A 15,665-nucleotide genomic window follows, 5' to 3' on the forward strand; every position below is an offset into this window, starting at 1 on the left:
GCACGCAAGTTTTATTTATTTTTATACCGTGTATTCTCCGCGTAAATTCATGTACCGAAACGAGACGCCCGTACCGTTTCGTTTTAATACGAATACATGTACTGTTCCACCCCTAATTGAAATGTATTTTCTGTTTTTATTTTGTTTATATTTAAGTACAGTGTTTAAATATCTGATAACTGTTTCTCTCTTCTCAGAATACTCTCAATGAATTTATAATGAATTATAGTTCAGGAACTGATGGATACTGGTTTGGCCTGAGAGCTGAAGGTGGGAGATGGAAGTGGATTGATGGAAGTAATCTGACTGTAAGGTAAGAGACACATTCCTAAACACTCTGAATCATAAAATCTATCAGCCTTGATCTAAACATCATGTTCTTCCCTCAGCTACTGGACACCACAACCTCCTCCTACTGCTACTGATGGTCAGTGTGTAATGTCTGTCCAAAACGTAGGATGGAGATCAGTGAACTGTGCTGAGAAAAAACAATGGATCTGTAAAAAGAAGGCTTTATCTGTTTAAACACTGCAGTCAGACTCTGTAATGATAATATCAACTTTTTTAATAAAAAGGATCAGGGGTTTTATTTTTTATAGAAAACGAGAAAAGAAATATTTACAGTGAATTATTTTTCAAAGCTGTTTGTGTGTCTCGGAATAAAAACAGACACTTAGATTTGAATACATTTAGATATTTGATTATATAGGTATGCTAATGTAAGTCTGTGAAACATACAGTGACTAGACTGAAGGGACACTGTTATCATTGATACCTGTTGAATGAGCTTTTGTTCTGCTTTGTTAGAGATGTGATGATTATAATTTGTATATCAGCAGATTGATGACAGGGACAGACAGACTGCTCAGTCTCCTGTTTCCTATGTATCATGTAACATATATTGTTGCTACTCATTGGCCTCAGAGCTTTTTGCTTCAGCATTTGATGTTAAGAGTATTAACATGTAAAATGTTTTCTATTTATCTATCTAGAGCCAAATTCATGTTTTATTACATTGAATAAAAACGCTGCGCCACATTGTTGTTGTTATTGTCTTGTTCTTACATAATGCTGATTGAAACTATTTTCACCAATGTAGAACGAACAACATAATTCAGGAAGTTGCAACGTCATTGAACAGGATGTGTGAGACAAGCAGATTGAAAGAAAATATGACAATCACAACCATGAAGTGAATAAAATAGGGCACAACCTCAAATCAGACCATCACAGTGGAGCAGACGGCCTTCTAACAGCTCTCATACAGGACTGCAGCAGGACTTTAAACATTTGTTCAGGATGAACAGAAATCCACAGGAGGAAATTGGTACTTTAAAATATTTTTATTTTTATATGTTTACATCTTATCTACTAGATATTTATATGTACCAAGATGTTGTCTACATTTGCTATGTTTTTAAATGTGAGATGTTTTTGATGCTTCACAACAGCACCAACGGGTTTTAAAATGTCCAAATACATCTCCAATTCCCTCTTTTGCATTATGAGTTTTCCACTCTGCTCAACACATTGGGAATGATTTAATGTATTTTGTCTCAGAGTAAATCATGGAAAAAGCTGACAATGTATCAACTTAAGGAAACAGCAAATAGTGTATTTTAAAAAGGAGGATTTTGATGATTATTGATCTTGATGCTTTGAATGAAACTGATTTTACAATGTTAACATTGATTATAAAATCCATCTTTTCTCAACGTATTTGCCGTAAAACTGCATATAAACATATAAACATTTGTTTGATGTTGATCTTTCAGAGGAAATCGAGGAAGAAGCTAGCTATGTTAATGCACCAGTATGCACTGTGGATAAAGTGGCAGCCCCTGCAGGTACATTTCACACATTTATTATTATTAAGCATGAGATGTATGTATATGACTTTATTCATGTCGCAACCTTTTGTCTGTGATGAATTTTGGAAATGTGAATGTTTAAAAGCTTAATGTTTTCAAAGCACTTTTGACTGTATTAAAGGAAATATGTGGAATTTAAAGAAAGTCCTTGTTACTAATGACATAGTTGGCTGTTAAGTGAACTGCAGTCAACATCCTGTTGCTCGCACTCAATCGACGTGAGCGAGCATCCTGGGCATCATCTGCCAAAACAGTGGCGTGATGTACACAAGACTTTGTACTGTTACATAATTTATTGTTGGCTAAACACATTAACACAGTTTGTTATCATTTTTAAGTTAGTAACAATCTTGTTAGCTGTTGAAGTAATTTGGCGAACTAGCCAACTAACTAATCCACTCCGATAGACTGGACTCCTAAGACAGATACTGGTCCACCCTATACAGACCACACAGCCAAACACAAGAGGAGCAATCAAGCATAAACTGTCCAATGCAGTGAGGAATGAACAGATGTTGTATGTGTATATGTATATTGGTGAAACAATGCAAGGGCCGTCGCTTTAGGTTAAGACTCAGCAGTTTCCTTAACATCTAAAGCCACCGACACATGATCCGCGGTAAAAACCGCCTTGTGCTGGCCATTCCATTGTTTTCCTATAGGAAGAGTGGTGCCGCAAAACTAGACCGAGCGCTACCCTTGGCATCGTGAACCTCTCGGAATTGCCTCTGAGCGCTGGGTCAAAGTTCAAATTATTTCAACAACCACTTATCCCCCACTTACAATCCTGTCCTAGACTCACATTTGGCCTCGTAAGAATGCCAACAATGGTCGTTCAGACTTGGCCTTGGGTGTCTCCAATGACCATAACGACAAGCTGTCATTATAACAGGCAGGAGTTACAACGAACAAAGTTGTATCAATCATCTTGACAACGACCCCACAAAGGCTAAATAGCTTGTTTCCCCTACGCTTCAGTCACAACTGAAGAAGTCTTTTGGATTGAAGACAAAACGCCTTTGAGTTTAACCCTTCCCTGGATAACTATGACCTGGATCACTGAGAGCCTTCACAGACTCTTAGATAGTATTTTGCTATTGATAATGTTAGCAAGCAAGAAAGCTAAGGTTAGGCAGCTAATTGTAACTTATCTATGCTGCTAGTGTTTGGCGTTGGTTGATTCGTAACGTACGCTGAAGAATGAATTTGCAAATGGCAAGCTAGCCAATTTACCAGCCAGTTCAGTCCCAGAAGTCTGGATGAATTATCTGACATTGTCCACTCAAAACAGTATTTTCCTATGTTAGCTAGTTGGTCATTTGTCTGCATTAGCAAACAAGCTAACATTGTTGGTAACTGTTGGCCCTGTAGGGAAACTGAAGAGAGGCAAGTCATTCTAAAGTGTGCATAAACATCACATCCTTTGGATTTTTACATGGATGAATTAGCTGATAATAGCTGTTAGTTGTTTGCTATTTCTGGGAATGTCTCAGTTTTTAAGTTAAGTTACAATCCGTTCACACATTGGCAATGCAACGCAATTATTAAATTTCTTCACAATGTACCTTTAAATCAACATAAATTTAACTGAGTTCTTATTTTTCTCTCAGACCAGAGGTCTCTCTTCTTCACTCAGTCTTTTCCACCGATAGCAGTGTGTTGGCTGATACTGTTAGTTAACATGGGCCTTCGTATCCACTGTGAGTACCACTGTCTTAGCTTGTTGTTGGTAGTCCTTATTTAAAGGACAGGTTCACATTTTTGTCAATTCTGTCAGATGCCCATATGTACATAGAAACAGTTATTGCTTGGTGTTATCCTTCCTCCTCTTCATACTGCTCCTGTGCAACGATGAAGACATGACTTTGGAAGATATTTAGACTACTTGAACCTCATATTAGTTTCAGATAAAGTTATGAATGTGTTTTATCACAGAAGTAGGACTGTGGACTTTGTCCCCTATCTCTTATATTGGAAGTACATTAGAAAGGGATCTCTTATTCTCCAGTATGAACTGGAGGAATGATCAGAACAAGAAAACCCAGTATCAAAGTTCATATGGACATCTGACTATTGTTTAAAGATATATTTAAAACATGTCAACCTATCATTTAATATCTAAAATGATCATGTAAATTGATTCTTTCGTTGTGTATTTCTATAATATAATTCTTACCTTCAAACAAAGTCTCAAAGCCGAACACTCTGTCGCTATAGTTACCTCTGTCATTTCTGAAAATGACGCCAAGCTGAGGGCAGAAAACCAGCAGCTGACATCCCAAAACCAGCAGCTTAAGGCACGAAACCAGGAGCTGGAGACACAAATACGAAACATGACGACAACTGATGATTACTGCTCCAAAGAAAATAACGGTTTGTTAGGATCCAATTAATTAAGTCAAACAATAACCAATAGAAATAATATCACAGTGCAGTTGTTTATGGTTGGTGTCTGTAGGTTCAGAGAGACAGCGTAAAGCTTGTCAGGAGGACTGGTTACTCAACGAGTCTAACTGCTATGAGATTCATGATGCTGATCCTTCTAATCAGAAAACCTGGGAAGAAGCTCGAGCAAACTGCAGCGGATATAACGCAGATTTTGTTATTGTACACAGTCAAGAGGAAAAGGTAATGAGAAATCTGTGGGAACTTTTGACAAAATTGTGAAAGTGAAATGTAGATCATGTTGTCTGATAACCGTTTCTCTCTTGTCAGGATATGATCAATGGTTACAGCTGGGGTAAACAAGATGAGAGTGGATACTGGATTGGCCTGAGAGTTGAAAATGGGAGATGGAAGTGGATTGATGGAAGTGATCTGGCTGTAGAGTAAGAGACACATTCCTAACACTTTGAATCATCAACTTGTATCAGCCTTGATCTAAAGGTCTTGTTCTTCCCTCAGCTTCTGGATAGGAACTCCCTTTGACGGTCAGTGTGCAGTTTCTGTCCAGGGCGTAGGATGGAGATCAGTGAGCTGTGCTGACAGAAAACGATGGATCTGCAAAAAGAAGGCTTTATGTGTTTAAACACTGCAGTCATATTCTGCATGATAATATCAACTGGCTTATAACTATGAAAACTTTCAAAGCTGTTTGTGTGTGTCTGAAAAAACGTCTGTTTTTAGATTAAATGTAATTGAGTTAGATATTGGATTATAGAGGTATGGTGTGTCTGACTACTGACACCAACATTTAAGAAAATACAGTGACTGGCCTGAAGGGGCACTAAACTGTTAATTATCAATAACTTTAAATGTGATTTTCTTAGAGATGCAATGCCTGAGACCGATTATTAGAGGATCTTTGGCAAGGCTTATATTTCCTGTTTCTATGACATTTTATTTTGTTGCTCCTGATTGGCCAACAGAGGGCGGTGCATCACTTGTTCTCAACAGAATGTTCCAGAGTCTGTTTCAATATTTACTTGTACAGCTGATGTTTAAGTGTTGTCTTTCTATCTATGAGCAGTTTCATATTTTAGTCCATTACATTGAATAAAGTGTATGACAGATATTGTTGCTTTTCTCTTTTTTTTTCTCGAAAATGTCAGCACGTGTTAATCAACTAAGAGAAGGAACAACCTTATTCAGGATGTTGTAACATGTTTAATCCAGATGAGACAGAAGCAGATCTGGTCTTCAATTCAATTCAATGAACTTTATTTATCCATCAGGAAGTTCATTTGTGCAGAGCATCAGTGCATGTCCAATCCATATACCCAACAACACAACACAGTTCACATTCACACAGTCACAAGGGCATAACTTTGGGTTCAACATTGGGGGGTGGGGGGCTATTATGTTTTTCCACCACCCCCCAGTGGAATCTCTCGTCAGGAGGGAAACTTATCTAGCATTGACTTGAATGGCTGTGATTGCACGCGGTGCATCCAGAACGCAGTGCAGAGGTGACCAGTGGAAATAGGGGTTAGTCCTGAATGAGAGTGACCTGTGTCTCTGACCTGAGGGTAGAAGACTGTGCAGTGTGGGGGTGGTGTCTGAGGCTATCTGTGTTCCTTTTAGTTTAGTCCTTCTGTTGTGAATACTGATCAGTTATTCCTGTTTCTGTCCTTTTTTTATTTTGTACTGCTCATTGATATGACTTTGTTTAGTGGGTTACAATGGATGTTTGATAGTGACCCAAAACAGGCTGATATATTCAGTGGGTTCTCTGCTTTTAGAGTTTACATGTTCCCTCATGTTCACATGGGTTTCCTCTCACAGTCCAAACACGTGCAGGTCAGGTTAATGTGTTTGTGAGTTGAATCTGTTTCTTTCTGCCTTTCACGCATTGCATGCTGGGATAAGCTCCTGTAAACAGACATAAGCAGGTACAGGGGAGGAGTGATGGATGTTTTGTTCTCTGTGTGATGAATAATGAACTTCAAAAGTAGAATTTTATGTTTGTCAAATGGGTCTTCAATCTCAGCAGATAGAATTTATCAAATCTATTTGATTATGATAAAAGTTACTGTCTGTTGATGAAAGGTTGGTGGCAGCAGCGTGGGAAGATGCTGCAGACACACAGTGTGGGTTAACACCATTAAAGGAGAAGACTTGAGACATTAGCTGCTAACCAAAGAACAACTCTTTCATAGCTTCAAAGCAGAACTAAAAACCACACACTTTTCTGAGAAATTAGTACACTGTAAACTTCATCATTTCCTTCACACAGGCTCTGTTGTTTTAAAAAGATAAATGTTTCTTATCTGCTGGTGAGATACTGTAAGCATCTCATCTTTTGTGTAGTTTTAATATTATTTTTGATAATGCATGATGCTTTTAAAGCATGACAACACATTAATGCTTTTGAAATGGCAAAATTCACAGCAACATATAATCAAACATTTGTGTATTAACATTTGTGTATCAACATTTGTGGTTCATGTTTTTGTTACATTGTATACATTTGATCCAGAAAGTTTTAGTTTCACACTGCAGTTATGCAAGCGCACTAAAGAACTATACGTGACAAAACTACGTCCTGTCGTCATCACATACGTGCGCTGCGTCTCCCAACAGTTGTAACTGATTGGTTTGTAGACGGCTTCCCCGTCCTCTCGTATCCTCTCTCTGTGTCAGAGTTTCTGGCGGCTCTCTCTTTGTTTTGTTGCGTTGTTGAGAAGGAAGACACGGGAACTTTACTCGGGGTTTGAGGAGCTGCAGCATTTATTCAGAGACAAACTGAAACCTATGCTGTACATTTACTACCACTTAACAAGTAAACTGCTGATTTATTCTCTGCTCTGATAGCCGACAGCTGTCTGGTCTGAGCACGCTCACCACCTGCCACTGTGGCAGGTGGATTTAAAAATCCACCTGCCACTGTGACTTTTTACCAGCCATTTTTTTTTGCCTCATAAAGGTGAAAAACAGGAATTGCTGTGTCTTTATGATCCTATCCTGTCCTATTGATGGTAGCCTACTCGTGGACATTGCGCCGTCATCACACGCTGTAGTAGGGGAGCCAATTTTTTTTTTTGTATAGTTCTTTAAAAATAAAAAGGAAACTTGTTTTGGGGAGAATAATAATTACTATTAATTAATTACTCTGGGCTGAGATTTCCTAGGAACCTTACCAAAAAGGCTCAGGATGCTGCAAATGTTGGTATAATATGAAAATTGCTGGTGGATTTAAGACCAAAAAATAATTTATTGAATGAATCAAATATGAACATATCTGTCACTGTCAGTGGCTTGCAAAAGCTTTATCTGTTAAAACACTGCAGTCAGACTGCATGATAATATCAACTGGCTTATAAATATCAAACTGTAAAGTCTTCTACTTCACAATTTAAATGTTTTTTGTTTGTTTTATAATAAAAAGGACCAGGGTTTTTATTTTTAGAGAAAATAAATATTTACAGTGAATTATTTTGTAAAGCTGTTTGTGTGTCTCAGAATAAAAAGAGACACTTAGATTTGAATACATTTAGATATTTGATTATATAGGTATGCTAATGTAAGTCTGTGAAACATACAGTGACTAGACTGAAGGGGCACTGTTATCATTGATACCTGTTGAATGAGCTTTTGTTCTGCTTTGTTAGAGATGTGATGATTATAATTTGTATATCAGCAGATTGATGACAGGGACAGACAGACTGCTCAGTCTCCTGTTTCCTATGTATCATTAACATATATTGTTGCTACTCATTGGCCAAAATGGGGGCACTGCATCACTTGTTCTCAACAGAATGTCCTCAGAGCTTTTTTCTTCAGCATGTTAGGAATATTAATGTGTAAAATGTTTTCTATTTATCTATCTAGAAGCAAATTCATGTTTTATTACATTGAATAAGAACACTGTGACACGTTGTTGTTGTTAGTCTTTTTCTTACATAATGCTGATTGAAAATATTTTCACAACAAACAACATAATTCAGGAAGTTGCAACATCATTGAACAGGATGTGTGAGACAAGCAGATTGAAAGAAAAAATGACAATCACAACCATGAAGTGAATAAAATAGGGCACAACCTCAAATCAGACCATCACAGTGGAGCAGACGGCCTCCTAACAGCTCTCATACAGGACTGCAGCAGGACTTTAAACATTTGTTCAGGATCAACAGAAATCGACAGGATAAAGATGGTACTTAGGGACTGTTAGTTATTTATTTTAAGGGCCACCGGAGGAGTTTTGGGATCTTTAGTCAAATTAGACCTGGCCCTCCCTTCACCTGCAATACATTTTGGATGACCTAGGAAAATGATATAGAAAAATAGGATGACCCTCCCCAACAATTTATTGATGCCTTCTGTACTGGTTTACACTTGGCAGAGAGAAAACAGATAACCTTTGATTTTTTTACAGCCACAACATATGCGACTAAACCTCTGCATTCTCATCTTACGCATCACACTCCTCTGTTATGGTGTGGTGGCCATTTCAGTAGATTTACTCACTAACGTTGTGGAAACACAATAAGCATGGAAACTAAATGCACACTTCCTGCATTACTGCATTACTTCAAATACTAAGTTACTCCTCTAGTAAACTAGTATTCATATGAAATAAAACAATAAAACATTGAGACCATTCAGCAAAGGACACTGGGTATAAGAACACACTGGTTGCTATGGACTCATCACTAGGCTTCCTCAGTCATTGTATATTTTAGCATTATCCAAAACTCCATTTCTCAGACGAGCGTCAGTTTGGGAGCTTGCATGCTACCACTCCTTCCTTCTTATATATATATATATATATATATATATATATATATATATATATATATATAGTCTGCAAGCTTTGACTTTTCAAAATAAAAGCTTGTGTCTGATCCGTTATGTTTTCGTACGGTGTTTTGGATGTTTTTTAACTACACAGTTCGGCAATCACGCTAATAAATACAATGTCAGATCATCATCAGATGTCTTAGTTACAACACGATGGAGCTAGCAAAGCAGTTTTGTGTTTATATGTGCGAGCGGGATTTATTCAGTTTGGGAAATCCCACGGTCTCTAAAGCTACAGTTCATATTGTCTGGCTGACTAAACAGGGAGGGACCCATCTGCTAGTGATGGGGGGCCGACACTGAGAGAGCTACATGGATAAATATGCACCAAAGAAGCCACTTTGAAATGTTGCTGTTCTCATGAATACAAAAGTTGGGTGACCCTCCCCCCTAGACTTAAACAAATTGGATGACCCTCCCCTCAACAAAGAATAAAAAGACATGACCCTCCCTTGTTTTCCTCCGGTGGTCCATTCCATGAATACCGAATGCTCCCTTATACATATTCTCATGTTTATGTGTGTACCTGTAATACATGATCTACTGTATGTATGTACCAGGATGTTGTCTACATTGTTTGTGTTTTGTAATGTTAGATGCTTTTGATTGCAAAACTCTAGCACCAAGGTTTATTGAAATGCCCAAATGAATTATGATTTTTCCACTCTGCTCAACACACTGGGAATGTTAGGATTTAATTTCAGAACTAAAACCATATCTCTACCTGTGTGGTTTTTAGTTCTGCTTTAGTTTTATATGGAGGACTACAGGTGAACAGAACAAAATGAGATCAAAATAGGCTGACTGTTTCTTAGAAAATGTAATGTCTCTTTATCTGCAGGTTGAAACTTTACTCCAGTGTGTTCAACATATTGGCAGTAAAACTGCATCTAAACATATGAACATTTGTGTTTGATGTTGATCTTTCAGAGGAAATCAAAGAAAAAGCTGACTATGTTAATGCACCAGCATGCACTGTGGATAAAGTAGCAGCCCCTCCAGGTACTACTGTATATTTATATTTATATATATTATTTGTGTTTTTTGCAATGTGAGATGCACCAAAGGGGTTTACATTTCCCAAATTCATTCTGACTTTTCTACTCTGCTCAACACATAGGGAATAATAAGATTTTGGGTCCTATTTTAATGATGTAAGCACACGGTGTGAAGTGCCTGGTACAGGTGCGTTTAGGGCGTGTCCAAATCCACTTTTGCTAGTTTAACGGTGGAAAAAAGGGCCCGGGCACCGGGCGCATGGTTCAAAGGGGTTGTACTTAGTGTCTTCATTAATCATAGGTGTGTTTTGGGCGTGCAATAAAATCAGAGTGTCATCTCCCATTCCCTTTAAAAGCCAGGCGCGTTGCAATTATGATGGAGGATTTGCACCGTGATATTTTTATTTGTAATCTTTTGCATGTTTGTGTGCTGCTGCGCTTCCCTGTGTGTGTGTGTGTGTGTGTGTGTGTGTGTGTGTGTGTGTGTGTGTGTAACTAGCATAGTGTGGCGCGCTGTGCATAAACCTAGGCGCATTTTACTAATTTGCTGTTAAAATAACAATGAAATGCTGCGTTATTGACTTTAGACCAGGTTTTTGTTGGTCAATGGCGCGATCACTTCCCGCTGCCTCAAGATAGCAATACGCCCAGAATGCACCTGAACACACCTCCCTGTAAGACCAGCACGCCCATGGGCGCAAAGATGGGCGCAGGTGCATTTGCTATTTAAACAACGCGGGCAGGACAGGAAACTGACAACTGCGTCGGTTTTAAACTAGAAGAGACACTTGCGTCGGGCTTTGTGCTGCGCCGTACAAGATAGAGCCCTTCATGTATTTGTTTCTCAGAGAAAACAGAGAGGAGCTGTCTTTTAACAGCACTGTGGATAGAATGGCAGCCAGCTCAGGTATATTTTAAATGACGGTGTTCTCATCAGAAAAAAAGATGTATTAATGAGCAGAGGTTTTTTAAAGTGTGAGGCGGGCCTCCCCACGTGGACTCCAAACAGTTTCAGGGGAGGTTCAGTGAATGGAAGTGAAAAAATATGACTTAACAAAAGAAGATCACAAAGAATAGTCTAAATGTGTGTGTTGTTGCTGTTTTCCCCACTTTCCTAGAGTCAGAAACTAAGGAATGCCTTACGAGAGACTTATTTGATGTACCTGGTGTAGTCTGAAGTTATGTCAAACAGCAATATGAGGCTGTTTTGGCTCAGTTGTTGAGTGTCTATGGGATTAAATAACATTATCATGATCCTATAGGCATCACAGTCTCAGACTTTGGAAACCCCTGACTTACAGTATTACGGAAAAGCCAATTTTGTATTTTTAAACAGATGATTTTATTTTGTCTCCTGGGTCTTCAGTCTCAGCAGAAAGATATTTGATTGTGATAAGAAGTCCCAGTTGAAAAGCTGTAGTTGAAAGGTGAACTGCAGCAGCGTGAGGAGATGTTGCAGACAAACAGTGAGGGTTAAATCCTTCACAATGAATCAACATTAGCTGCTAACCAAACAACAACTCTGTCACAACTTTAAAGAGGAACTAAAAACATATCAGCCCCATGTGGAGTTTTTAGTTCTGCTTTAGGTTTGTATGGAGGACTGCAGTCTCTTTATCTGCAGGTTCAAACTATATTTCAGTGTGCTCAAAATGTTGACTGTAAAACTGCATATTAACATTTGTTATTGATGTTTATCTTTCAGAGGAAATCATAGAAGAAGCTAGCTATGTTAATGTACCAGCATGCACTGTGGATAAAGTGGCAGCCCCTCAAGGTACATTTTTACGCATTTAAAATTGTTAAACATGAGATTTATTTATTAATATTGTTAAAAAATGTGATAGTGATGGAGATTTAAAATATGAATGTTTAAAAGCTCAGCTTCTTTTTTCTGTAGTACTTCAAATGTATCCAAATCCCCTTTGACTGTTAAATCAACATCATTAACTCAACTGAGTTTTTATTTTTCTCTCAGACCAGAGGTCTGGGGGAAGATGCTGCAGACACACAGTGTGTGTTAACACCATAAAAGGAGAAGACTTGAGACATTAGCTGCTAACCAAAGAACAACTATTTCACAACTTCAAAGCAGAACTAAAAACCACACACATTTCTGAGAAATATAAATTAGTACACTGTTAACTTCATCATTTCCCTTACAGCCTTCTGAAGCAGAAGTCCAGTAAAGATCATCACAGCAGACCAGACGGCCTCCTAACAGCTCTCATACAGGACTGCAGCAGGACTTTAAACATTTGTTCAGGATGAACAGAAATCCACAGGAGGAAATTGGTACTTATCATGTTTATGTGTCTGTATATAAAACTACTATATGTATTTATGTACCACAATGTTGTCTACATTTGTGTTTGATGCTAATCTTTCAGAGGAAATCGCAGAAGAAGAAGATAACTATGTTAATGCTCCAGCCTGGACTGTGGATAAAGTGGCAGCCCCTCCAGGTACATTTCACACATTTAATATTGTTAAACATGAGATTTATTCATCAGTCATTATGTTCAAAAAATGTGATTATTATTTATTATTATTATTATTAGTTTATTTGTCAGGGTCATTTATCATAGTCAAAGCCATAACAATATGTGTAGATGGGTTGCAGAAAAGGTTTCTAGCCAATTGGCTAATTTGCAACCCCATTCCCTGTTCAAGCCTTTCTAGAAAAATAATCCAAATATAATTTTAAAAAGAACTACATAGTGTGAGTTACACAATCATGCAGCAAATACATTGTATACTAATATATTACATCAACATTTCACAGAGTCGTGACCACATTACACAGAACAGCACATCACGTAACAACACAAACCCCAAGCACCCGGACTCTCACACTCACTCAGCTATACCCTAACCATAACCTTGGCAGCCATATACAACCAGCCACGCATCCACAGACAATACATTACTACAACACAACTGACTCAGTGGTTACATCTTTGGTTTTCTTTCAGCCAGTATTTCACCATTCTATTAAATGTTTTCAGTTCAGTTTGTGTTTTTATTTCTGTTGGTAAATTATTCCAAAAATGGGTCCCTATCACTGAAAACATGACTGGCCCAAAGTGGTTTTGCGCCCCTCTGCTATTCAGTTGCCACCCACTGCTCCCCTAGTGGCCACTCTCCTTGTGTTTGTTTTTGTCACAAAAGGACAGAGTACGGCTGGAGCTAGATTATGATAAAAATATGAGTGTTTAAAAGCTCAGCTTCTTTTTGCCCTGTAGGACTTATGAGATGTATTTATCAAAAATGTTAAAAAAAATGTGATAGTGATGGATCTTTAAAATATTAATATTTAAAAGCTCAGCTCCTTTTTCCCTGTAGGATTTAAGATGTATCCAAATCCCCTTTGACTGTTAGATCAACATCATTAACTCAACTGAGTTCTTATTTTTCTCTCAGACCAGAGGTCTCTCTTCTTCACTCAGTCTTTTCCACTGATAGCAGTGTGTTGGCTGATACTGTTAGTCATCATGGGCCTTCGTATCCACTGTGAGTACCACTGTCTTAGCTTGTTGTTGGTCCTTATTTAAAGGACAGGTTCACATTTTTCAACATCATCCTCTGTCTGTCACTTTAGTTACTTCTGTCATTTCTGAAAACGACACCAAGCTGACTGCAGTAAACCAGCAGCTGGAACTGAGCACTGAATTTACCAAGACACGAGACTCTGGCGACACAGCACTGAAAACTCACGACAAACTGAGCTCAGACATGAGAATGAGAGGGACTACGTGATTGACAGCAGTACAAACTGGAATAAACTCAACGTCAGTCGAGCTCAGTGGAGCATTGATGCCTACTGCCCCAAAACAGATAAAGGTATGTTCAGATACCCATTAATTAGATCCAATAATAACATATAATATCACAATGCAGTAATGTTGTTTATTGATTGGTCTCTGTTGTTTCAGTGAGACAGTGTAAAGGTTGTCAGAATGGCTGGATACTCAGTGGGTCTAACTGCTATGGGTATAATAACGCTGATCCTCCTGATCAGAAAACCTGGGAAGAAGCTCGAGAAGACTGTAGAGGAAAGAGTTCAGATTTGGTTGTTGTACATAATGAAGAGGAAAAGGTAATGAGAAAACTGTGGACATTTTTATGAAACAATTATTAAATTAAAATGTATTTTCTGTATCTGAACACACTGAGTCTGTACACTGTAAAAAAAACTGAAACTGAAAGAAAGGAAACACAAACATTAAAACATTACAAAAACACAACATGGTAAAAGAACATTAAAAACCTGTAACTGTAAATAATAATTGCCATTTTGAAAAAAAATTAAATTGTTTTCACAGAAGAAGACCATTTCATAATTATTTTAAGTTCCCAAATATTAATATTTTACATCATATGGTAAACTGTTAAATTTAAGTTATACATTTCTTAGATTAGATCAAATTTGTTTTTACAGGTGTAAATATCCTTTATTAAATATTTATAAGCAAAAATGACACAAGATTTGATGTCAAATTAAAGCTACAAACTATATTTTCATATTGAAAATAACTTTTTACAAGAAAGTTATTTTACAGCATTTCTTTGGTGTCCCAGCTGCCAGATTATTACCATTTTTTGCAGGATTTTTTTTAACAATGTAGATAACAGTATGATTATTTAGTTAAAGTGTTTAAATATCTGATAACTGTTTCTCTCTTGTCAGACTGTTCTCAATAAATACAGCGTGGGTAGTTCAGGAACTGATGGATACTGGTTTGGCCTGAGAGCTGAAGGTGGGAGATGGAAGTGGATTGATGGAAGTAATCTGACTGAAAGGTAAGAGACACATTCCTAAACACTCTGAATCATAAAATCTATCAGCCTTGATCTAAACATCATGTTCTTCCCTCAGCTACTGGACACCACAACCTCCTCCTACTGCTACTGATGGTCAGTGTGTAATGTCTGTCCAGAACGTAGGATGGAGATCAGTGAGCTGTACTGAGAAAAAACAATGGATCTGCGAAAAGAAGGCTTTATCTGTTTAAACACTGCAGTCAGACTCTACATAATATCAACTGGCTTATAAATATCAAACTGTAAAGTCTTCTACTTCACAATTTAAATGTTTTGGTAGAAAACGAGAAAATAAATATTTACATTGAATTATTTTGTAAAGCCGTTTGTGTGTCTCAGAATAAAAACAGACACTTAGATTTGAATACATTTAGATATTTGATTATATAGGTATGCTAATGTAAGTCTGTGAAACATACAGTGACTAGACTGAAGGGGCACTGTTATCATTGATACCTGTTGAATGAGCTTTTGTTCTGCTTTGTTAGAGATGTGATGATTATAATTTGTATATCAGCAGATTGATGACAGGGACAGACAGACTGCTCAGTCTCCTGTTTCCTATGTATCATTAACATATATTGTTGCTACTCATTGGCCAAAATGGGGGCACTGCATCACTTGTTCTCAACAGAATGTCCTCAGAGCTTTTTTCTTCAGCATGTTAGGAATATTAATGTGTAAAATGTTTTCTATTTATCTATCTAGAAGCAAATTCATGTTTTATTAC

General features: G+C 37.6%; 2 protein-coding genes and 1 long non-coding RNA gene across 3 annotated transcripts; all 3 read left to right on the forward strand.

Moving 5' to 3' along the window:
* Window positions 1–222: 222 nt before the first annotated feature.
* Window positions 223–793, forward strand: LOC118496092. The gene is made up of 2 exons (XR_004898571.1): window positions 223–313; window positions 390–793. It is a non-coding gene; the product is annotated as an uncharacterized LOC118496092 (long non-coding RNA).
* Window positions 794–1,244: 451 nt separating this feature from the next.
* LOC116037836 (C-type lectin domain family 10 member A-like) lies at window positions 1,245–4,937 on the forward strand. The gene is made up of 7 exons (XM_036006335.1): window positions 1,245–1,327; window positions 1,776–1,847; window positions 3,482–3,571; window positions 4,089–4,244; window positions 4,330–4,499; window positions 4,587–4,699; window positions 4,776–4,937. Exons 1-7 carry the CDS (start codon window positions 1,300–1,302, stop codon window positions 4,897–4,899), a joined length of 753 nt encoding a protein of 250 aa, XP_035862228.1. The 5' UTR covers window positions 1,245–1,299; the 3' UTR covers window positions 4,900–4,937.
* A 4,878-nt stretch (window positions 4,938–9,815) lies between these two features.
* Window positions 9,816–15,137, forward strand: LOC116037834 (C-type lectin domain family 12 member B-like). The gene is made up of 9 exons (XM_036006379.1): window positions 9,816–9,954; window positions 10,046–10,115; window positions 11,817–11,888; window positions 13,535–13,624; window positions 13,713–13,813; window positions 13,852–13,954; window positions 14,047–14,210; window positions 14,802–14,914; window positions 14,991–15,137. Exons 1-9 carry the CDS (start codon window positions 9,937–9,939, stop codon window positions 15,124–15,126), a joined length of 867 nt encoding a protein of 288 aa, XP_035862272.1. The 5' UTR covers window positions 9,816–9,936; the 3' UTR covers window positions 15,127–15,137.
* The last annotated feature ends 528 nt before the right edge of the window (window positions 15,138–15,665 follow it).

The sequence above is a fragment of the Sander lucioperca genome, chromosome 10 (genome assembly GCF_008315115.2).
Source record: "Sander lucioperca isolate FBNREF2018 chromosome 10, SLUC_FBN_1.2, whole genome shotgun sequence".
NCBI classification, from domain to species: domain Eukaryota; kingdom Metazoa; phylum Chordata; class Actinopteri; order Perciformes; family Percidae; genus Sander; species Sander lucioperca.

Bases quoted from the DNA above. Each gene is read 5' to 3' on its own strand.
- LOC116037834 (XM_036006379.1), top strand. The intron at 13,625-13,712 runs GTGAGTACCACT...CTGTCACTTTAG, and splicing joins CATGGGCCTTCGTATCCACT to TTACTTCTGTCATTTCTGAA. The intron at 13,814-13,851 runs GCACTGAAAACT...CTCAGACATGAG, and splicing joins CACGAGACTCTGGCGACACA to AATGAGAGGGACTACGTGAT.
- LOC116037836 (XM_036006335.1), top strand. From the start codon at position 1,300: ATGAACAGAAATCCACAGGAGGAAATTG. The intron at 3,572-4,088 runs GTGAGTACCACT...CTGTCGCTATAG, and splicing joins CATGGGCCTTCGTATCCACT to TTACCTCTGTCATTTCTGAA. The intron at 4,500-4,586 runs GTAATGAGAAAT...CTCTCTTGTCAG, and splicing joins TACACAGTCAAGAGGAAAAG to GATATGATCAATGGTTACAG.